A 21,257-nucleotide genomic window follows, 5' to 3' on the forward strand; every position below is an offset into this window, starting at 1 on the left:
CATCTGGGGGACAACAGTTCCGGGATAGTCTGTCCTCTCTCTGTGTGCTCTGTCATCCCCAGGCTCCGCCTCAGCTGCTGCCCGCACCAGGCCAGCAGGAGACTTCCCCATTTCCTCCTTTAAAAGGCTCACTCAGGAAGGAAAGAAGAGCAAAAAGCAACGGGTAAAATAAGGTTTAGCTTCAGGCAACACAAAAGGGAGTGAAATAAAAGACAATTGTGTGTCACACCCAGTATGAAAGATACTGGGGCAAGGCTAATGAGTGGTGGCCCACACGAGAGAGAACGTCAATAGGATCTAGCAGCCGGTCGCCACACCACTGTTCAACGGCTTTTGCTAGGACCAACTGGACTGTGCCTGCAGTCTTCTGACAGTTTCAGGGACAAACAGCCCAGGACGCCAATCCCAGCTTAGTCCCAGGTACCGGCATGCAGCCACCTCCGCCGTACCCTGTGGCCCCGGCCCTGGGCACGGATGATTGAGCTAGAAGAGGTCAGCTGACCAAGAAAGACCAATCAGAAACCCACTCTTCCAGTGGGAACACCCGCCTCCCAACACCTCGAGGGGAGGACTCTTTTGTTTTGGTGTTTGTTCTTCCCCACCCTTTTTATCTATTTTGTGCACTGCTATATCTTAAATGCCTAAAATAAAACCCAGAACCTAAAAAAAAACAAACAAACAAACAACAACAACAACAACAAAAACAGATCTGAAACCAGGAGGGAAAAAGGCTCTGGGTGATTACGAACACAAAACTTGCAGAGGGCTGGCCTCCCCACATTGAGGCATTCCCCAGAACGCCAGAAACAAATGCCTTCAGAAATGGGCCTCCAAATTCCTTCCTGGGAGACGCTATTCATCCGGAATGTAATGAATAACCTGCCTTCATCTCTTTTTTTCATAGTTTCAGAAGCCAGTTCTTTGAAACTCTGAACTAATTAAAAATACGTAAGCAACTCCTTTACTCCACCAATATTTACGACAAAATCTCAGACTTTGTTAATTCTTAGTAATTTTATAATTTTGACAAGGCCTGTTAGCCTGCAGTTTTGGGCTGTGAAAGTGGCAAGGCTGGTCGCAGTGCTGGAAATAATGACCTGTGGTGGCAGTGAAGTGACATATAGGATTTTTAACATGGAGATCCAAACTGCATTTACAATACGGATCACAAGGTTCTTCCTCAGCCTGATTTCACAGAAGTGTCCTGTAATTGAAGAATTGAACCTAGGCTGAAATGATTAAGCTAAAGCTTCTATTTTCATTTGGCAGAGGAGTACAATAAGGGATCTTTCTGGTCTATAGGCCCTCTTACACTTTTATAAGAGGGATGGCTTTGCTATAACAGTTATTCGACTGCCCTCTCATTTTTTTTTATGATTTGTTGCAGAAACAATGTCAGTGATGTGGATGTCTAATTCATATTCCTGAGCTCATTCTAAAACCAGGACACTATTAAGAAAAAAAAATATAGAAAGTAAGGCAGATACTTAAGACACTTTGCTGTTTTTTTTTTTTTTTTCCACTCGGAAATGGGACATCCATCTTACTTTAAATGTATTTCTAAGCTTCATTCAGGTCCATCATTCTGAAACATACTCTCCTGTTGGGAAAAGGAGGGGGAGCAAAAGCCAGACACTAACCAGAGGAATGACAGACACTTTAAATTCTGACACAGCTTGACACAGATTCTGGGAGAAGACCAGGAGGTTGATATGTAATTAGTCTGAGAGGTGTAACTGCAGCTAGAAACACTTAAACATATCTAGCACACGTGTGTAAGTCCTTGGGACTGCAAGAACTTTGAAAGTTTATGAGAAGGTAATGCAGGCCTGATACACAGCAATGCACCATGCTTAATGATGTAGTAAGACTCCTCTTGCATAAAAATTTGACAGTTCAAAATGCCTGAAGAGACTATATAGCATTCTACATAGAGTCCTTTCTTCTACTCAGTAATTTTAATTCTCTGTAAACCACATTATGTGCTTGTCATTTTCATTTGTAGCAAAATCATCCTGAGAAAGTTAGGATCTCAATAAATATTGGAGATCTGGAGATGACAGAGCAAGGGCTTAGAAACAAGAGGAACAGAATTAATATTCATCTTGTATTAGGAAATGAAAGAAATCTACCAAAAAGAACAAAACTAAAAAGACAAAAGAGAAAGTTAGCCTAGGCCTATCTCAAGGATTTGTTCATCAGGAAACTCCAGGCCTCTGAGTCTTACACTAGAGCTCATGGGAGGAATCCTGACAATTATGTTAGTTAAGATTTATTTTAAAAAGGGATTTATTCTGGCAGGATGTTGAGAAATCAGATGGACAATGATTAGCTGTTACAACTCTTCTAAGAAAAGCCATTGTATATGTGCTTATAAAACACGTCCTGGATGCAGTAGACGCAGCAGTGACAAAATCCAGCATTGGCTTTGCTCATGATCAAACGAGCAATGTAGGAAGTGGATGGAGCCTGGTGACTCTTTTTTTTTCTCCTAAAATTCAGTGCAATAGTCAAATATTTTGAAAATTTTAACATAACACTGACAAGTCTCCAGTCCTTGTTCCTAAGTCTCCTTAGAAAATGTGTACATTGGGCCCATTTGGAGAACAAACTTACTGGACATGATGAGAAAATTAAGGATGGGTAAGACAGTCAGTCCAGCCCCCTCATTTTACAATTGAGGTCAGGCCACTTGTCAATGGTGGGTCTAGAAAGAGAACAAACATCTCCCAACTCCCAGTTCAGGGCTTTCTCCTTTATACCTCAGCTGCACCTAGTCCTGAAGTGCCTGCTCTCATTGAAGGCCCCAAGGACTCCAAGTAAGAGGAGACATAGCTTGTCCTTGCCTTTGGGCCGCTTACAATCTAACTGAGATCACATGTGACAAACATAACAAAAATACAAGATACATTCTAAATGATGTGGAGAATGAAATGCAGAAATAATAACCAAGTTTCCCTCTCCCACCGTTTCCTTAATTGCCTTGGGGCCCTCCAGCTACAGAGTCCTGGCTGTTCACTGCTTCAGGGAGGATGGTAGCAGATAAACTCAGTAATTGAATTTCTGAAAATTTTGTTTTAACTCATAGCAGAGGAAATGGTCTTGAAGGGCAAGTCTCTCTATTGCAAGAGCTGGGCTTTTGGAGACAGAAAAGGCTTTCTGAGCCAGAAAAGGCTAAAAACCTAGAGCAGAGGGTTCACACTGTGAACCGGAAGGCAGAAGAACATGTGGGGCTGCAAGGGCAGCTTTTCCAGCTCAGATGCCAAGTCTGGGCTTCTGGTGGGAGGAAGACAACTGGAAGGAATCTGACAAAAATCTGTATGCCAGAAGGGTTCTGAGAAAGGATCACGGGTAGAACCTCCCCTGGGCTGAGCCCTGCAGGCACTGGGATCCCTGAGAAGAGCAGGACTGTGTCTTCACTTGTTAGGGGGTGAGGGCGGCAGCTCAAGATGAAGTTTAGCTCAATTATAGAGAAATAAAGCAGTACTGCTTTTATATCTGAGTTGGTGACTGAAAATTCATACTCTTTATAATAGGAGCTTCTTATAGGAGTTCTCAATGAAGAGCAGAAAGTGTTATAATCTGACAGATGGCGAGCCCTTCATCACACTAATAGAGAGACCTCCAATTTCCCAGTTCAGGCTATCTGTGGCCCTACATGTTTCAGCCTCACTCTCCTTGAGTCTGGGGCAATGAAATATTAAATACGGACTTGTAGAGAAAGCCCAATTATCTCCATAATTGACAAAGGAAAGACTTCTTGTAACTATTCTTGTTACGAAAAGGAAAATCATTCTTCTAAGCACAAGCTGAACTGCTCAGTTTCGCTTCCTTTGTGTGCCAATAATAACGTCAGAAGATGTCAGGGTCAGGTCAAAATAAAAAGGGGAGTGAGAGCATGTGGAACATTCCTTCCCTTCCCGAATCAGGTGATGTACAAAATAGAAGTTTCACAAATGTGGAAGAAGGAGAGAAGGTTTAGAAAGAAGGAAGAATGATGAGATCATCTTATTTTGTAACCTTGAAAAGATATGACTTGACTTTTTACATCATATTTTTCAGCTACTTCCAACTTGTTATTCTCTCAGGGGTTAAAGGCAGCAGTATGGATGTTGAATAAAGATAGAAACTCTACTGGAGTGGAAAATATTTTCCATAAAGACAATTTTTATGACACTGTCATCCATGTCTGTGGGAGAGTGAAATGGCACCTTTGGAGAATACCCTAGCAACAGGGATCAAAAGCTTTAAAGAGAACACGTTTTACCCCAGTAATTCTGATTGTAGGAGTGTCTTCTAATAAGGAAGGATATGCACAAAGACCTATTACAAAGATGTTTTTTGGCAATGCTGTTTATAGTAGTGAAAAAGCAAATACAACCTATAGGACCAACAATAGGGCACTGGTGAATAAAGTACAGTGCAAAAATATAAGGGAATACTGTATGAATATTCGAACTATTATAGAAATGAGTTTCCTGGCATATAAAGATGTTTGCACTATAGTTAGAAAATTAGACTATAAAACAAAATATACAATGCCATTTTTTAGTAAATTATTACCCCAAATTTTATATATCTACAGAAATATATGGATGCTCAGAAAAAAATCCTATAAAGGCAGACACCAAATTATGTATAATGGTTGTTTCTGGATGGTAGGATTCTAGGTCTTCTTCTTTTTGCTAATCTGTATTTTCTGATTTTTCTGCAATGACTGTGTATTATTTGGGTAGCAAAAAATTATTTTGAAATTAAGAAAAGCACCAGGCACATCAAGGTAAGGAGTAGTGGCAGTTATTCACTTTTGTTTCCTCTCTTGGGGGAAATCCTGACAATTCTGGTAGACCAGATATCCCTAAAGTACCACTTCAGCTTTTCAGGGAGGTAAAAAACGTGGTAATGAGAAGTCTGCCTCCATTTTTCTTTCATATCCTGGATAGAAACCAACACCCTCTTTGGAAGTGAAATCACACAACTAAAACTTACCTTTGAATCCAGAAGACTACACCATATTTTTTTGGAAATGGATACCAGCATAGCAAAGCATCAAAGGAGTTATCTGTGTCATGTATTGTCCTTATCCTGTGATTTCCTGATGCATATCTTTGGTTATTGCTTTTTTCTTATCAACTGTCAGATAGTTAACACTGCCTAGCTTTTCAGGTCCCCATTCAGAGGACTCTGAATATACAGGCCCCACACCATGAAATAACAATCTAATGGACTCACACGTTCAGCTTCAGTAGTTCCTTCATCTCAGAAGTTTCATTTGCCACTTCCATGGTCCAACAGGTAAGGCTGCTACCTGAAACTCCAAACACACACCTCTACTCTCTTCATAAGGGATATACCCTGTGTTTTAGAATAAACCACTCTCAGTGGGTAAACATCATCTTTTCTTTTCAATTATCAATTTAAAAACGCAAATATCAAGTGAAAAATTTTTTCATCCAGATATTAGGTGGATCCTAGAGCCTATAGGTTTTAAAAATTAGAACCCGAAAGTAAGAGATTCGGATAAGCCATGTGTATCAGGGATGATTTAAGAGCGAGCTTGCATAACGAAGAGATGGGCTAGCTCGGTGTTCCTCAAACTTCCAGTACATACAACTTACTGGCCTCGGGAGGCCTGAGATTCTGCATTTCTAACAAGCTCCTGGTGATCCCTGGACCACACTCTAAGCAGCAAGTTTTCCAATTTGGTGATTCTATATGCTCTACCAGGCCATTAACACCTTCCCCTGGGCAGCTAACAAAATGCGAAGCAAGCAGTATGCCCTGACCCACAACAGCTGGCATTCTGTGGCTCTGAGGCTATGGCTGAGCCACCACCTGAGTGGCTGCAAAACCCAGACCTGCCATAAATGACACACCCAGGCCTGTGGCCTATTAGTGTCACCTACCAGCTACATGCTAAATGGCCCCAGCCCTAGGAGGAGGGCCCAGGAAACTGACAAGTATCCCAAAGCCCCTCCACAGAACCCTTCAATGCCTGGGGTTGTGGGAAGAGCCACCAGCAGCAGAGCCCTCTCTCCACAGTTAGGGAAAGCTGGAGTGAGGTCCCTGGCTTCTGGGGCAGGGAAAAGAAACCTTAAGGGTGCTCTCCCATACACCTACAGAGACAGTAGCTATAAGTATACCGGATGCCCCATTCCTGGAATGCAATAGACACTACTGAGTAAAAGCTTTAATTCTGCAGTCACTTTGAAGGAAAAGCCACAAAAGAAGACAGACTGGATAAGGAAATCAGATTGATCTGTCCAGATGTACAGCATTTCAGTGGTTCCTCACTTGTTTCTACAGCCATGACCACACACCAAGATGGAACACGTTATCACTGACACCATCGACCAACACTCAGCCCCTCAGGGAGAACCCGATCCAGGGCTGCAGACTCATTCCAGCTGTGCCACAGCTCACCCTGAATCTCCTTTGAGAACAGTTTTGTGAATAAACATGACTGTTGTGCTAGGACATGATCTTAAATGTAATAAAAATGGAAATAGTTCTTATTTGGGGTTCGTTGGCTGGAAGTTGCACACTCAAGTGCTTCCAGCTCTGTGGATGGTAGAGTAGAAATTCAAAACCCTATGATTTTCCCCCACTTGGAAATAAGTACACCATCTCCCCAGTGCTTTCAGTTGTTTTATGTCAACTGCTGGGTTTATTACAGTATATCAAGCAATCATTAGTATTACTAATAAGCCCTTTGGAAGCTAAGGAAGTAAAAAACTAATGAAAATAGGGGCAGACCTGAACAGAGACACTCAAGGTATACAACTAACTCTAAGTGACTACATTCTAATTTAGAGAATATTGGTGACTTTTCTTTATGACACTTTTACTGCAGTAGGGTGTGAAGCTGGGGATGGAAGAAGTGGATGTTTGAGTCTTTTCACAAACCTGTGAACAATGCCAGTTTCATGCTAATCACAAAATAAAGCAAGTTCAATAGCTAAAACTGTTCTTTATGAGAATTAAACAGATTTGAGTTTTGCTTAGATCTTATGGAATAAGACTCTGAAAGAATATTTGTTTTGAGAATTATAGGGAAAGCATTTTACACAGAAGAAAAAATGAAGACTAACATTTACAAATGGATAAAAGTTAAATTGGCTACTAGCATCTCTTCTGACACATTGATCTTCCTTTTCTGGAGAGGTGATAAAAAACTGGCTCTAAAATGAGCAAAATCTGTCAATAAGTTATCATCTTCTCTAATGAAAACAGAAAGAAAATAATAAATACTTCATTATCCCAAGTCTGAATTTAGCTCTTGGATATGGAGATACAGATCATATGTATTCACGTATTCCCCATTGGTGAGGAGTTCTACGGTATGCAATCATATCTTTTCCATGTGTTGCTTTCAAAGCTCCTACATTGGCTTATCACAAATGTAATTGCTTAATCATGTCACAATGAGCTCATCTTTCCCTCCAAAATGCTGAGGGGTTGCAAAAATGTGGCCAAGGCCAAAATCAAAACATTTATTGCATCAGTATCCTGAACCTGTAAGAAAATGTTGAAATGACTGAGAAACTAGAGGGAGAAGGCAGCATTTATGTGGAAAGAGACAGCTGTGAGAAAAGACAGTCTCAGGAAGGGATGCGATGTCTTCCCAGACAGAGCAGCGAAGCAGAATTGACAAGCCCTGGTGGTGATTCTAGACCAGCTACAGTGGCTTGTAATTAACCAAGACACCTGGACTTGCCTAGCTGAAAAACACCTGTGATCCACCTGACCCCTTTTCCCTCAATAAGAGTGTATCCAGGGGCCCCGAGCAGCAGCTGCGCCTAGTTGAGGCTGCTTTGAGGGCAGTTCAGACACGGCAACCCCAGGAAAGCAGCAGGGAGGATGTCAGCAGGGAGAGAGGCTATCTGAGTTACTGGAGGGACAGAGCAGGAAGCTGGAAAAAGAAGGTAGGGCCAAAATGGAAGTGGGCAGGAATGTGAGGCCCCAGTAGGTTGAAAAACAGTTTCAGTGCCTCACAGCCACCCATCACGTGTGCCTTTTTGCACAGCTTGGTATATGTTCCCAGGCTCAGATCAGCAGAGCACACTGTTCGTGGCCTTTTCTCCCTGACTTCCACAGCCACAGAGAATTCCTCAGGGAATTGTCAAGGGGCTAGGAGAAGCCCTCTATCACTTCACCCAATCTTTTACCATTTGTGCTTTCTGCTGTGTACAAGGCATTCCTGCCATCGCTGGCACTTCCTAAAGGTGCCAGATAAAGAGTTCATGACTATCCTGAGTTTTGAGGAGGAACAGTTTTAGAGGTAAAATTAGGAGAGAAAACATAGAAGGTTCTTTCAGAACAGCCTCAAATAGGACTGGTTAGTTCTTTGACTATTTCCTATCCACAGCCTCAAATAGGACTGGTTAGTTCTTTGACTATTTCCTATCGGCTTATTCTGGGGCTAGATATCCTCAAAAAATGTCATAGTTTCCTAAAGATATAATTTTTAAGTTCCTAATACCTTCTAAGAGTAATTCTCTAAGTATGATTATAATCTTAATTTGAATGGAAATATTCAATCACACATGATACAGATGTCATTAGCATTGCGTGGCAGAGTTGATTTTTTTTCCTGGCATAATTATTGTTTTTCTTTTCTCTTATAAATAATTTCCCCCTTTTATTTAAACCGCATAAGAATGTAAATTGTACATAGTGGCTTGATGATCTCACCAGGTTTCTGGAAAAACAGGATTCTGGAAGTAAAAATTAATCTTCCATAGCAAGTATTTATGAGTTATTGAGATCTCCTGAGTGCCAACAGTGTGTCTAGCCTTTCGGAAAACATTGAAAAAAATAAAATAAAAATCCTGCCTTCCTTGTCAATCTGAAAAAGGTAAATGACACAGTTGCAACTGGAAAAAATTCACCCAGACAAAACCAAACCATCCATTAAAGAAGCCCCTTGGTCACGCCCCCCAGATCAGGACAGGAATAGAGGACAAGTCGGCGAAGTGCAGTTCCATGATCTGTGAGGTGGAGGAAAAGAGGGCGATGCCCAGCAGTCCCCATGCCTGCCCCTACCCTAGACCTGTGCAGTTCTGTGAGGGGAGGGAGACAGAAAGCAGCTGCTGCCTTTCACCACAGTCTCTCTCCTGTGACCAACTTACAGGCAGCTCACAGTTCACAGAAGCTCGGGTTGATTCTGGCCGTCTCTTGTTTTAGGATTTACACTACAGGCCACAAGACAGGATGCCCAGGCCTCTAGATTTGTATTCTGGGCCAAAAAGAGAGCGAAGAGAAAAGGTGTAAGTGCCTCAGTACTTCCCTGTTTCTTTCTTTCCTCCTCCTTCCTTCCATCTTTTTGTAGAGGAGTTTCTTGGAAATTCATATTTCAGCTTCCTAGAGCTTCTGGAAGGGCCCTTAAAGGCTTTCCAGCCCAATCATCTTATTTACAGAGGAGGAAACGAAGGCCCAGAGAGGGCGAATGACCCAAGAGCCTGTGGCTAATTCATGGTGGAACTGGGACTAGAACTCAGGACACCTAACCACGCCACCACTCTTAGGCCTTGCACTTAGTGATAACTTCTTTTTCTCCCATGCGGCAGCTGGCATGAGGAAGCAGCCCCCTGCATTTTGAGGAAAAAGACAACAACTAAATAAAACGGTGCTCTCTGGAGGGAGGTCTCGTTACAATCCCTAGTAATGAAAACTCAGCTGTGGACAAACAGGCAACAAGGTGGATGCTCCTGCTAGCTCACCCCAAGGAAGCATTTCTGCGCCTGTGAACTCAGGAACAAACGGGTAAAAAAGCATCATGTGAATGTTGAGTAAGAACCACTTGCAGACATAGAAAAATCCACTTTGTAATAGTGAATGATTAGAATTAACTCTCAATTCCCAACAGGAATCAGGAATCATTCAAAAGTCACTGAGTCGAGAGAGGCTGACAGCAGTGGCAGAATGACAATGAGATGCAGGAGCTGCTCCCAGGATGTCAAACTGGGACTGGGACGATGCAGCTGTAGGGCAGGGGCAGCCCGGGACCCTTTTGGACACAGACAGTGTCCCCAAGTCTCGACTGTGACTGGGAGAAGCCCTGCAACTAAATCATTCAGGATAAATAACAAAGTCACTACCCTTTTCTCCACTCAGACCCCTGTGATTATGCAGTTTGTGGGGAAACATTATTTTAAAAATCTACTTAGAAAATATTTTTTTCTTATTGTAGCATTGTCATATTGATACTTTAAAGGATTTAAGACTTTAGGTTTTAAAATTGTTTCCAAATCTTTTCAGAAAGTCAACTATGTTACTCTTCACTGACTGCTCCAGGGGCCTTCTCCTGAAAGTGGGTGGGGCCAGGATTTATGCTCTGGCTGGGAGGAGAGGCAGGCCAGGCACCTTGCTGGTGCTGAGGCAGGAACAGTCAACCCTTCCTGCTTCCCCCCACCCGCCCCGCCCTGGTATCCACTTTCTCTTTCTTCCTTATTAATGGAACCATAGCATGTGACAATGTAACCAAAGAAAACATAACATTTTTCAGACTCCCTTGTAACTAGGGATAAACATGTGACCAAGATCTGGCCAACAGAGATAAAAATTACTGGGTAGAGTCTCTGAGAAAATTCCTTAAAAAGTGGGGATGGCTCAGCTGGCAGGTACCTTCTGGCCTTCCCTTTCCTTTTTCCTGCCCAGAACAAGGATGTGATGGCTGGGGTGGAGGCAGCCATGTTATAACATGACAAGCCTGAGGAAGGAAGCCAAAAGCTGAGAACCATGTAGTCAGATGACGGAAGGAGCTTCTGCACCAGACCTGCACTGCCTCCTTGGACTTTTTTTTTTCTTTCTTTTTCTTAAGGGTTAGGGGAAAACTAATCCCTACTTGTTTAACCATCATTTCCCACTATTATTTGTAGTCAAATACATTTCCTAACTGAAACACATATACACACTTACTCACCAAGAGGCCCCAACACTGAAGAGTGAGGCAGGAACCACTAAACATTTAAAGTAGAAAAGAAGAGCAATAGCAGGGTATTGATCCCAGCTGCACTAATAGAAATTCCAACTCAGAGACTGCAATTAAAATAATGGAGAGGAAAACATCTCAAACCAAATTACCAGTTTTGATAACTACAGAGGTGTTGTATTGTGACCCAGAGGACTGATTTGTGAGCTACAAATTGAGCTAAGGCTTAACACAAGTATTTTAGAAAAATCATTCTGAAAACAAATGTAGCCTCTGGGCAAAACTGAGTGGAATGAAAATGGTGGCACAGAGAGAGAGGGTTCAACTGAGCTTTCTCTGGTTTTACAAATGCAGGAGCTTTGGGGAATGAGTGCAAATCTCTGAAGCATTATTCTCATTATTACTAATGGTTCTTAATAACTAAGGGGCAACATTCAGTCTCCAATTGGCTGAACTGACCAGAAATTGCTCATTGCAGTTATAGTAATAATGAAATATAATTTGACACTAAATTACAAATCCAGATATAAAACTATCTGCTCAGTCTGTTATTGCAAAGGAAAACTAAGCCAGAACATCAATAAATAGAATAATCCAATTAAGTGTCTCTCCATTTGGGAACTATTTAGAATTGAGAGTTTAACAGGCTAGTGAGATAGGGCAAAACAATTTAGTATTTACTGACTTAAACAATCAGGGCTTTTATTATAAGACAATTACTTTTGTTAATTTAAAATAAGTATTCAATCAATCTGAATGGCTTTGGTCATTTATGTAGTAATCTTAATCACTCTCAATTCTTTCTAGTTATGAGGCATAATTTCTCACAGCACATTTACTTGTACTTTAATATTAAATATAAGCACCTTTTAAATAACTAGAGTGTCTTTGTAAACATATTCCTGATGATTTTTTGCCGCACACAATAACCACCTATAAGCCAGGAATTACAAATACAGGATGATGGATTGATAAAAATGTCTGTCTTCCTTTTAGCCACATTTAAGTGGAAAAGTGATAGCTAAATTCCCTAATTATAACCTACATCGGTTACACACACTGATATATATGTATATCGATGTACATATGTATTGGCATGCATAACTAATGTAGATTATAATTAGGGAATTTAGCTATCACTTTTCCACTTTAGCTATAACTGTTCCAACTGTTAACACACTTTGCAGGATTTTGCCAGAGATAGATGTTCCCTCCATTGGAGAGGGAAGGATATTTGCCTGCAGATGCAGACATGCAAGGGAAGAGATTTTGCAAGAGATGAGCTGGAGCAACCACAGGGATCCAGGAATTGTGCTCTGAGCTTTCTGTTTGCCTGAGGGTAGCAGGTATCTGATAGATGTTTGTTCAATGAAAGTGCTACCTCAGATTCTTCAGAGATGATGCTCCTAGAAGCATCCACAAGCAGCTGATAAAGCCCAGGTTACATCCTCAAGGCTGAATTTCTGTATGATCAGATTCTCCAGGAAAAGCCTCCGCTTCCAGAGTTACAGCATCCTGTACCACATTCTTTGGCAAGGATGCCTTTGGTTATTCATACCTACTATAAAACCATGTACACACATGGCGTCTATGGTACTGACCTCTCCGGGGACCGTTAGACAATGCTGAAGGGTGTTTAAACAATACTTACTGCTGGTGGAGGACAGGTGGCTGTAGTCGGACCTGAAACACAAGACCTCAGTGTTAGTCGAATTCTTTATCCAAATGATTTATTCAAGCCAGAATTTTAAACAGTCAGTGGTAAGTAGCATTTAACTGGTAAAGAAATGTCACCAATTAAAAACTGTAGTGCTAAGACTCATTTTATGCAAAACAAAGTTATGTCTGAATTTGAAAGCAAAACTTTAAAGGAACTTTAGAATTTTGGGGGCCCTCATATGAGTTCTGCCAATTCCTCTGATGGGGTTTGGAAGAAGCCACTTAAAGGTTTAGCAAAAATTTTGAATGGTTATTTTTCTGGGGAGAAGTCCCAAAGTTTTCAACAGACTCATCACTCGCAGATTCCCTCAAAAGGTTACTGCAAATGAGCACCCTTCAAATGTTCGCACCACACCATGGGGAAATGTTCTTAGTTGACTTAAGCAGAGGATCCCAGTGCGAGGAGCGAGGGAACCTCAGCTTTGAAGGTTTCCACATTCAAGGTGGGGCTGACCACCAGGACACAAAGGCACAATGATATTTCCACTGATTTCAGTTCCATCTGAGAAGAAAGCCTGCTGGATATTAGAGTAACAGGATGTGAGCTGTGATAGGGAAAGGGAAAAGGCAGGCTAAGGTTGGAATGAAATCGCCCTTTCAGTTTCTACGCTGAGGAATCAGCTGCTGGCAATCAGCCTCTGTAACAGTGAGGCTCTAGCCAAGGATCTGCTTAATCTCTAGTAAGTTTCTGCCCTACTTCTGTAGCTGTTAAGACTTTCCTCTCTGGCAACAAATTTGATATGGAAGCTATTTATTTTTTTCCTCTAGTGTCCCAAAGTCATTCTCAGTAGGAAATTAATCACTTTTAGCACGTAGGGATTTATTCTGCCATGGAAGTTATGGGATGTAGTTATGCAAATAAACTGCGTAATTATGTTTAATTTTATAGATACACATTTCTTTTATCTCCTTAGTCTCCTGTTGCCTTTCTTAAATCATCCAATTTTCACTCTATTGAACTTCTTGCCACATTTAAAAAAGCACATGCAAAACTTTTTTTAAAAATCGTAAGCAGCATGCCTCTTACTGGTTAAAATAACCTACATCACTCAAAACGCTGCATTGATTTATTGGTTGAGGAACAAAATGGAAGAAAACAACATGTGGTTTTCACTTTTGCAAATGAAATACTTTAGTAGTCATGGAATCAATGAATTTTAAAACTGGAAAGAATAACAACTACCAACATTTGCATATCCCTTTATGTATTATAAACTGCATTCATATATATATAGAGAGAGATAGATATAATTCAATTTTTTATTTTATTGACTAGGAAATTAAAGTGATACTATCTGTACAGAGACCAGGAGGTGAGCAATGATTAGTGACTGAAGTGAGTGTGCACGGTAGGTGGAAAGGAAGGAGTCCAAAGGCAGAACGGATTGACTGGCTAGCACATGGTGACATACTGGCTAAGGGAGAAAACAGAGAGGGGAGGGTCAAGGATTAGCAATGTTCTGAAGCCCAGGATTTGTAACCCAGTACTGGTGCATTAAATTCTTTCTGGAACCATTCAGGACATAAACTTTTGAACAATACTTGGAAATGTAATTATATATAAACTGAGTGACTGCTCAGCAAACATCCACTGTGGTAGATGCAACAGGAAAGCAACTCGATTACAATAAAATCATCTTGAGATGGACAGACTTTAAAGAAATGTCATGACTATTCAAATACAACACACATTAAGAATGCGCGATATTTCTATTTCTTTTATCCTTTAAAATGTGTATTTTCAGCTAGGATTTTCCAAATTCTCTTGAAGCAGATGGGATTCACATATGCATACATTTTAAAGATCTGCATACAGATGGATATGTATGTAGAATGAAATTTACACTTGAAACATAGTTCAAGGATCTTAAAGTGCAATAGTATTTTAGTGTCTTAGGACAGTGCTGGCATAACTGATGCCCCTCTATGAGTCCCTCCATGTTTCTAGACTAAGGGCACCACCAGGTTGGGCCCACCAAATGGTCAGCCTTCTGACAATCACACTGATCCTGCTCCAGTTCCCTCCACATACAGCAGCCAATCTTTGCAAAGGATAAATCTGATCATGTCTCTCTCTGGATGAAATTCAAGCTCGCTAGTGTAAAACACAAACCCCTCTCTCTGTGATGGATGGCCTGGCTCTGCAGTCCAACTTTCACCCCGGTCCACTGTCACAACAGAAACACACAGAGAGTCACCTACAGCCTCCCACTGCTCTCCAGCCTCTGATCCTCAGTATATGCAATTTGTACACAGTTGCCATAATGACGGAGACACAATTTTGAATTGCTCTTTTCACTTGATACCATCATAACATGCTGCTACACATTTCCTGTAATTATTTCAAATTGAGTAATATACTATAATTTATTCAACCCTTTTGTTGGCTAAATGATCGTTCCTGGTTGTTCACCTTTACAAAACACACAGCAATGAGGTATTTATGAATATAGCTTTATATTTATTTTCTTTTCCTTAGAAAAATTATCATGGGCAGAAATATAGACTGAGTTGAGGTATAATACTTTTATAGCTCTTAAAATATATTCCAAATAACCTCAAAAGCTTATTTACTAGAAATACTGCCAGGAAAGACAAACTACAAAGCTTGAAACAATTTTGCACAAAGTAAATAGGTTCAAACCATTTCAGAGAATAACCAGGTATTTGATTAGGGTTCTCTGGACGAGTCTGTACTCCCCCAGTTTTTTTTAGGCATGAAGGAACAGCAGTAGGGTACCTGCCTTGAAATTTCTGTTTATTAGTCTCACATCAGAAGAATTTAGTTAGCTGGCTATGCATAAGACATTCAACCCTGCCAGAATGAAGCATGAGAGGTGAATTTAGAATGAAAAATTTATACACGATATAGAGCAGACTAATACAAGAATTACGTACATTCACACACCTGACAAATATAGACACATTTCCAAATGTTATTTAGTATTTGTGCCAATAATGAACAGAAAGTTAGATGCAGTCCCTTGACTATATTAATTACATTGTTACATGTAGGGATTATATAGAGGTTCTGTACTTAAAACAGTTTACCCTATCAGACAGCAGCCTAGCTACCAAATGATATACTACGTACATACAGAATACCTTCCTAAATTATTTTCCAGGAAAATCATGGCATAAGAATTGATCTTGGCATTCCTGTAAAATTGATCTTGATGTTTCTGTAAAACATCAGTTCAACACATCATGAACCTCATCTGTTAACCCTCATTGCACTGAATTAAATTTAGTGTTAACTAGCTCTACCTTGAATACAAAGATAACAAAGTACTAACAAATGATCTGGTCTTCTATACAGCATTTCCCCTTTTATCTTTTTAAAAGACCTGTCCCATTTAAAAATTCACTCCACCTATTCTTTTCCACCCACCTATTTAAAGTCTAGACTCCTGATTTTTTGTTACGTCTTAAGTCACGGCGAAGTATCAATTGAAGGTCCTCCAAAGAAACAGGGCATGGTATGGCCCTACATGTTCAGAAGCTCAGCAACAGCTGAGATGGAAGTGGAAGTTCATTAATGCCAGACCAAACTATTGAATGAAAATAATCCATCACGTGCAAAAGAGTGGCTTACATGCCAAATCTTGAAGGCATCACTAATGAAACAGTCATTATAAAGCATTGGCTTTTATTTGGGTTTACAAGGAACTGGCTGCCCTTCTATTTAAGGGATTCTGTTTCTTAAGATAGTTTACCACCATCAGCAGCCGACTTGCCAATTTTTGCTATAACGAAAACTACATAAGAGCACAAGGCTTCTTTCAAGTGGATTTGGAAAATGGGAGTTTCAAAATGACATCAATTGCTATAGAAGAATACTAGTTTGCTTTTAGTCTTGGCTTGTATTAAGTAGGTGAGACAGCAACAGCAGCATTTCAAGCAAAAGGAAATGTCTGAGCAGAAAACAAGAATTAATTACAGATGAAACAGCTCCTGGAGAGGCAACTTCACTAGGTGGGAAGCACACTGGAGATCCAGACTTCAATTCATGCCTCTAACGAGCCATGTGCCCTCTGAGTCTCCATTTCCTCATCTGTAAAATATAATTATTAGAATACCGAGGCATGCCCTGTAGTCTCTCAGATGTTCTGAATGATCAAATTACTTAAGGTATTTAAAAGCAACAGAGGATCTATTGTGATGAGTTTGAAAAACATATGGACTTGAGTTCACCATTTTTATTATATAAAACTCTAAGTTTATAATTTGGAGTGTTCTTCATAACAATAATAATATAGTATGATGAGAAATAATCATGTCCTAAGGGTTCTAGACACTGAACAGGCACTAGGATTCTAGGCACTGAACAGGCACTGTTCTAGGGGCTTTAAATATATACGCTCATTTAATCCTCACACCAACCCTAGGAGGTAGGTACTACTGCCATCATCCCCATTGTACAGAAGAGGAAACTGAGAGCAGAGAGAGGTTAAGGCACTGGATCAAGGTTTCACAGTCCCTAAGTAGAGGAGCCAGAATTTGAAAGAGCAGGCTGGCTCTTGTGACTACCTTTCAAAGTGGCCAGCACAGCCACTGGCAGTGGGATGCATGAAGTTTCTCAGAACCATTTCTTCCATCATGCCGCTGAAAGGACGGACAATCAGCTTAAGCAATACCCTGACAGCTCTTGTTTCTGTGTTTTGTTCACACCCCCTTCCCCCAAATTTTGATGATCCTAACTATCCACTCTCTCTCTCTGCCTGACCCTAGGTAGTTGAGCATTGCTGCGAGAAAATAAATAACTAGGGGAACTTGTACCTCTATAAATACGTAATTGCAAATTTCAACTGGGCACCCGCTCAACATTGCCCCAAACAACTATTCAAATCTCCTTTCTCCTCAGATGGTGGAGGGCTGTATTTACACCAAAGAGAAACCCCATCTTGCCTGCCCTTTTAATTGCAGGAGGGGATATCCTGTCTCCTACCTAAAGCCATCCATTCCCTTGTGGTCTAAAGTCCATCTGCCTCCACTTTTTCAGAATGCTGACACTACAGGACCAGAAGCAGTGGCTCACATCTATAATCTTAGTGCTTTGGGAGGCCAAGGTGGAAGGACTGCTTGAGGCCAGGAGTTTAAGACAGTTTCTGAGCAACATAGCAGGACCTTGTGTTTATAAAAATTAAAAAAAAAAAAAAATTAGCTGGGCATGGTGTCAGTGGTGCAGGCCTGTAATCCCAGCTACTCAGGAGGCAGAGGCGGGAGGATCACTTGAGCCTTGGAGTTTGAGGTTGCAGTGAGCCATGATTCCACCAATGCATGCCAGCCTGGTGACAGAGACATCCTGTCTGTTAAAAAAAAAAAAAAAAAGGCAAGCAAACAAGTAAGCCAACATTACAGACGATAATCTTTTCTCCTCCTTCTCCTTTCCCTTTCTATAGAATCCTTTCTATCACACTGATTGCTCAATTAGTGCCTATGTTTAGGAAATCTTTCTTCACCCCAGTCTCCCTTTTAGATACTGCCTCTTTTTGCTTCTCCTTTTTCCAGACAAAGGAATTCACCTGCCTCCTCTTCTTCACCTTCTACTGCCTTCTAGAGCCACTCTAATCTGGCTCCTATCTCCACCACCCCACTGTGAAATACCACTCTTCCTTCACTTCATCATCTCCATTTAAAAAAGACGTTTAGCTTTCCTCATCTTCATCAATTTCTCAGTAGCAGAGTTGATCTCTCCTTCCTTTCTCAAAAACTCAAACCTCCCTTGGCTTCAATGATTCATATTCTTCCTTCTTTGACCTCATGTCTACTCTTTCTCATCCTCCTTTATCAGTTCATTCTCATTGACTGGGCATTTAAATGTAGTTTCTCAAGGCTGGTCTTAAAAACAGCAGCTGCTGCACAGAGTTGTTGAAGGATTCGAGGAGTCCATGAAATACATAAAGGCTTAGAACAGTAGGTGGCACATACTAAATGCTAAGAAAGTGCTTGCTGTTACCTTCAGTTGATTTCGTCTCTCCCAGGGCTTCCATTGTCATTTTTAGGTAAATAGTTCCCAAATGCAATGTCATCATGCGGACCTCCCTACTGAGTTCCAGACAGATATACCCAACTGCTGATTCATCATCTTTACTTGGATGTCTCGCAGCACCTCAGACACAGTGTGTTGAAAATGAAATGTCTCAGACCTTGCCCAAACTTGGTTTGGAAGAGATCACCAGCTACTTTGAGAATTTCATAAAAAAAATAAGTTTCTTCTCATACAAATTCACAAAGCACATCATTTGCATACAACTTGAAGCAATTCATGGACCCCAAATTAAGGATCACTGCCTTAGCTGATGTGTCACTTGAGCTAAGTCCTGAAAGAAGAGTAGAGTTTCACCCGGCAGACAGGCATGTCAGGTGGGAATGGCAGAGCTGGCAAAGAGGGCAGCTTGACAAAGGCAAGGAAACAGAAAAACCTGTCAGATGTGGCTAGATACAAGGTGCAAAGAAGGACCTGCTGAGAAACAAGGCCAAGGAGGCAAGAAGGGACTCCATAACAGGAGTCAGGGCATATAGGCCACGTTAAATTCCTTGCATTTGTAGATAACAGAGCCATAAAAGTTTGAAAAGGAGAGACATGATCAGATTTGCATTTTAAAAATACTAATGATAGCAAACACTTATTGTTTTCTATGTGCTTTCTACACAATCTCTGTGAAAACTGAATACGGCAAGGGGTGGGCAAGCTCCAGAAAAGTAGGGAAACGATGAACAGCTTTTTGATAACTGAAATTCAAGGGCTCTATGAATATATGGAAAACACAAAACTAATGAGCATACATTGAAACGCATGCCATTTTACCTTTAGCTTAAGGATGCTAGTGATACAGTAAGAATTTCTTTTTTTTTTTTGAGATGGAGTTTCGCTCTTGTTGCCTAGGCTGGAGTGCAATGGTGTGATCTCAGCTCATGGCAACCTCTGCCTCCTGGGTTCAAGCGATTCTCCTGCCTCAGCCTCCCGAATAGCTGGAATTACAGGCATGTGCCACCACGCCCGACTAATTCTGTATTTTTTTTTTAGTAGAGACGAGAGTTCTCCATGTTGGCCAGGCTGGTCTCAAACTCCCGACCTCAGGTGATCTGCCCACCTCAGCCTTCCAATGTGCTGGGGTTACAGGCGTGAGCCATGGTGCCCGGCCAAGAATTCTTTAGACAATTCTGTCCTGTTACAACTACACATTTTAGTGACAGAGGATGAGAACAGAAGCTCTGGTGTCAGCAGGAGTGGCGAGCCCCTCCCAGGAGGCCTGGCAGCTGTCATGCTGATGTCCAGATCCTGGGGCAATATCACCCCCTGGGTCAGGACTTCCTCTCCCTTCTCTAAGACAGAGCCCTTGAAAAAAACATCAGTTTTAGGTGAGCTCTGCAAATTGAAAATGAATGGACTAGTGAGCGCTTTATTTAACGCAGCTACAAATAAGCTGGTTAATTTTGCTTTGTTTCTTCTATTCATGGTCCAGCTAACTAGTGGCAGAAAAAAAAGCCAATAATCTTCAATTAAAGTTGATACATGCCACTTATACAAAGAGTGGGAAGAAGCAAGAGAGTTTAGCATTTAGCATCAGGTTACTCCACCAGATTATAATTGGGTGCTGTAGAGAGCTATGAATGAGTTTGGATAACAGAGAAAGCCCATTGCTGGGTGAATGCCCTAGGAAGTAAAGTCCCACATTTGGGCTAGGAGTGGTGGGGCAGGAGGGGCTGTGTGGGGAGCTTTGCCGGGGTTGGGTTAGAACTCTGGGTCGATTGCGGGCCTAGATTCTCTACCTGCCCTCACCGGGTTGCCAAATCCTGAGATTAATCTAAAACCTCTCCGACCTTTCAGGAATGAGGCTTTCTGCAGTCTGGGCAGCTCCCGCCCTCCCCCAGGATTACTCCAGATAGGAAAAGACATCCTTTCCTCCTGGGTCAGTACCCGTGGCCTGGATGTGGTGCTGACTCTGCACAGGAAAGTCCTTTAGATATAGGGGCTGCCGGGAAGCCTTTATAATGACATTCATCTCCTAAAAGGCATTTTGTCTTTTGTTCCGCTCAGGAAAACAGTGTTTGGAGACTAACTAATTAGTCTCCAAAGGTTTGAGCTCATTGTTTGAGTCCGCTGAAGCGAAGAGAATATTAAAAAAAAAAAAAAAAAAAAAAAAAAGGCAGGGCTAGATCCTAATCTTAACACCATCTCCATCCCGCCGGTACAACAGGCCAACGGATCGGGCTGGGACAGGTGCACTTAGAGGTGACGAAGTTCGCCGGGACTGGAGGAGTCGAGGAAGGGGACTCGGCAGCACAGATTAAAGTCCCACGACCAAGCCATATAACGAGAAACGCCATCCTCCTAGCCGACTTCGGAAAGACTTTAGGTGTGGGTGTCCCACCCTGCTTTTCCTCCTCTCCCCATCTCCAGGGCCGGACTCCAGGGTGCTCCGGAGCTACAGGAGGAAAGTCCCCGAGGAAGGAGGAAACAAGTGCAAGAGCATCTCCTGTCTCTAGCGACGCTGACAAGGGGTCTTTGCATCCGCCTGGCGCTCTGCATCGCCTCACCGGATGGGTGGGCTTGCACTGAACCTTGAGCCCTTCCACTTTCCTTCCCCCGGGTGGGGCC

At 41.7% G+C, this 21,257-nt stretch overlaps 1 protein-coding gene across 1 annotated transcript in view; it reads right to left on the minus strand.

Moving 5' to 3' along the window:
* Positions 1-20,986, minus strand: part of FAM124A (family with sequence similarity 124A) — a 62,624-nt gene extending 41,638 nt beyond the window's left edge. The window contains 5 exon segments of the mRNA XM_011940490.1: positions 12,585-12,616; positions 17,183-17,257; positions 19,331-19,403; positions 20,577-20,664; positions 20,852-20,986. Of these exon segments, the coding sequence (XP_011795880.1) occupies positions 12,585-12,616; positions 17,183-17,257; positions 19,331-19,403; positions 20,577-20,664; positions 20,852-20,986 (403 nt within the window).
* Between the last annotated feature and the right edge of the window lie 271 nt (positions 20,987-21,257).

The sequence above is a fragment of the Colobus angolensis genome, unplaced genomic scaffold (genome assembly GCF_000951035.1).
Source record: "Colobus angolensis palliatus isolate OR3802 unplaced genomic scaffold, Cang.pa_1.0 Scaffold101, whole genome shotgun sequence".
NCBI classification, from domain to species: Eukaryota; Metazoa; Chordata; class Mammalia; order Primates; family Cercopithecidae; genus Colobus; species Colobus angolensis.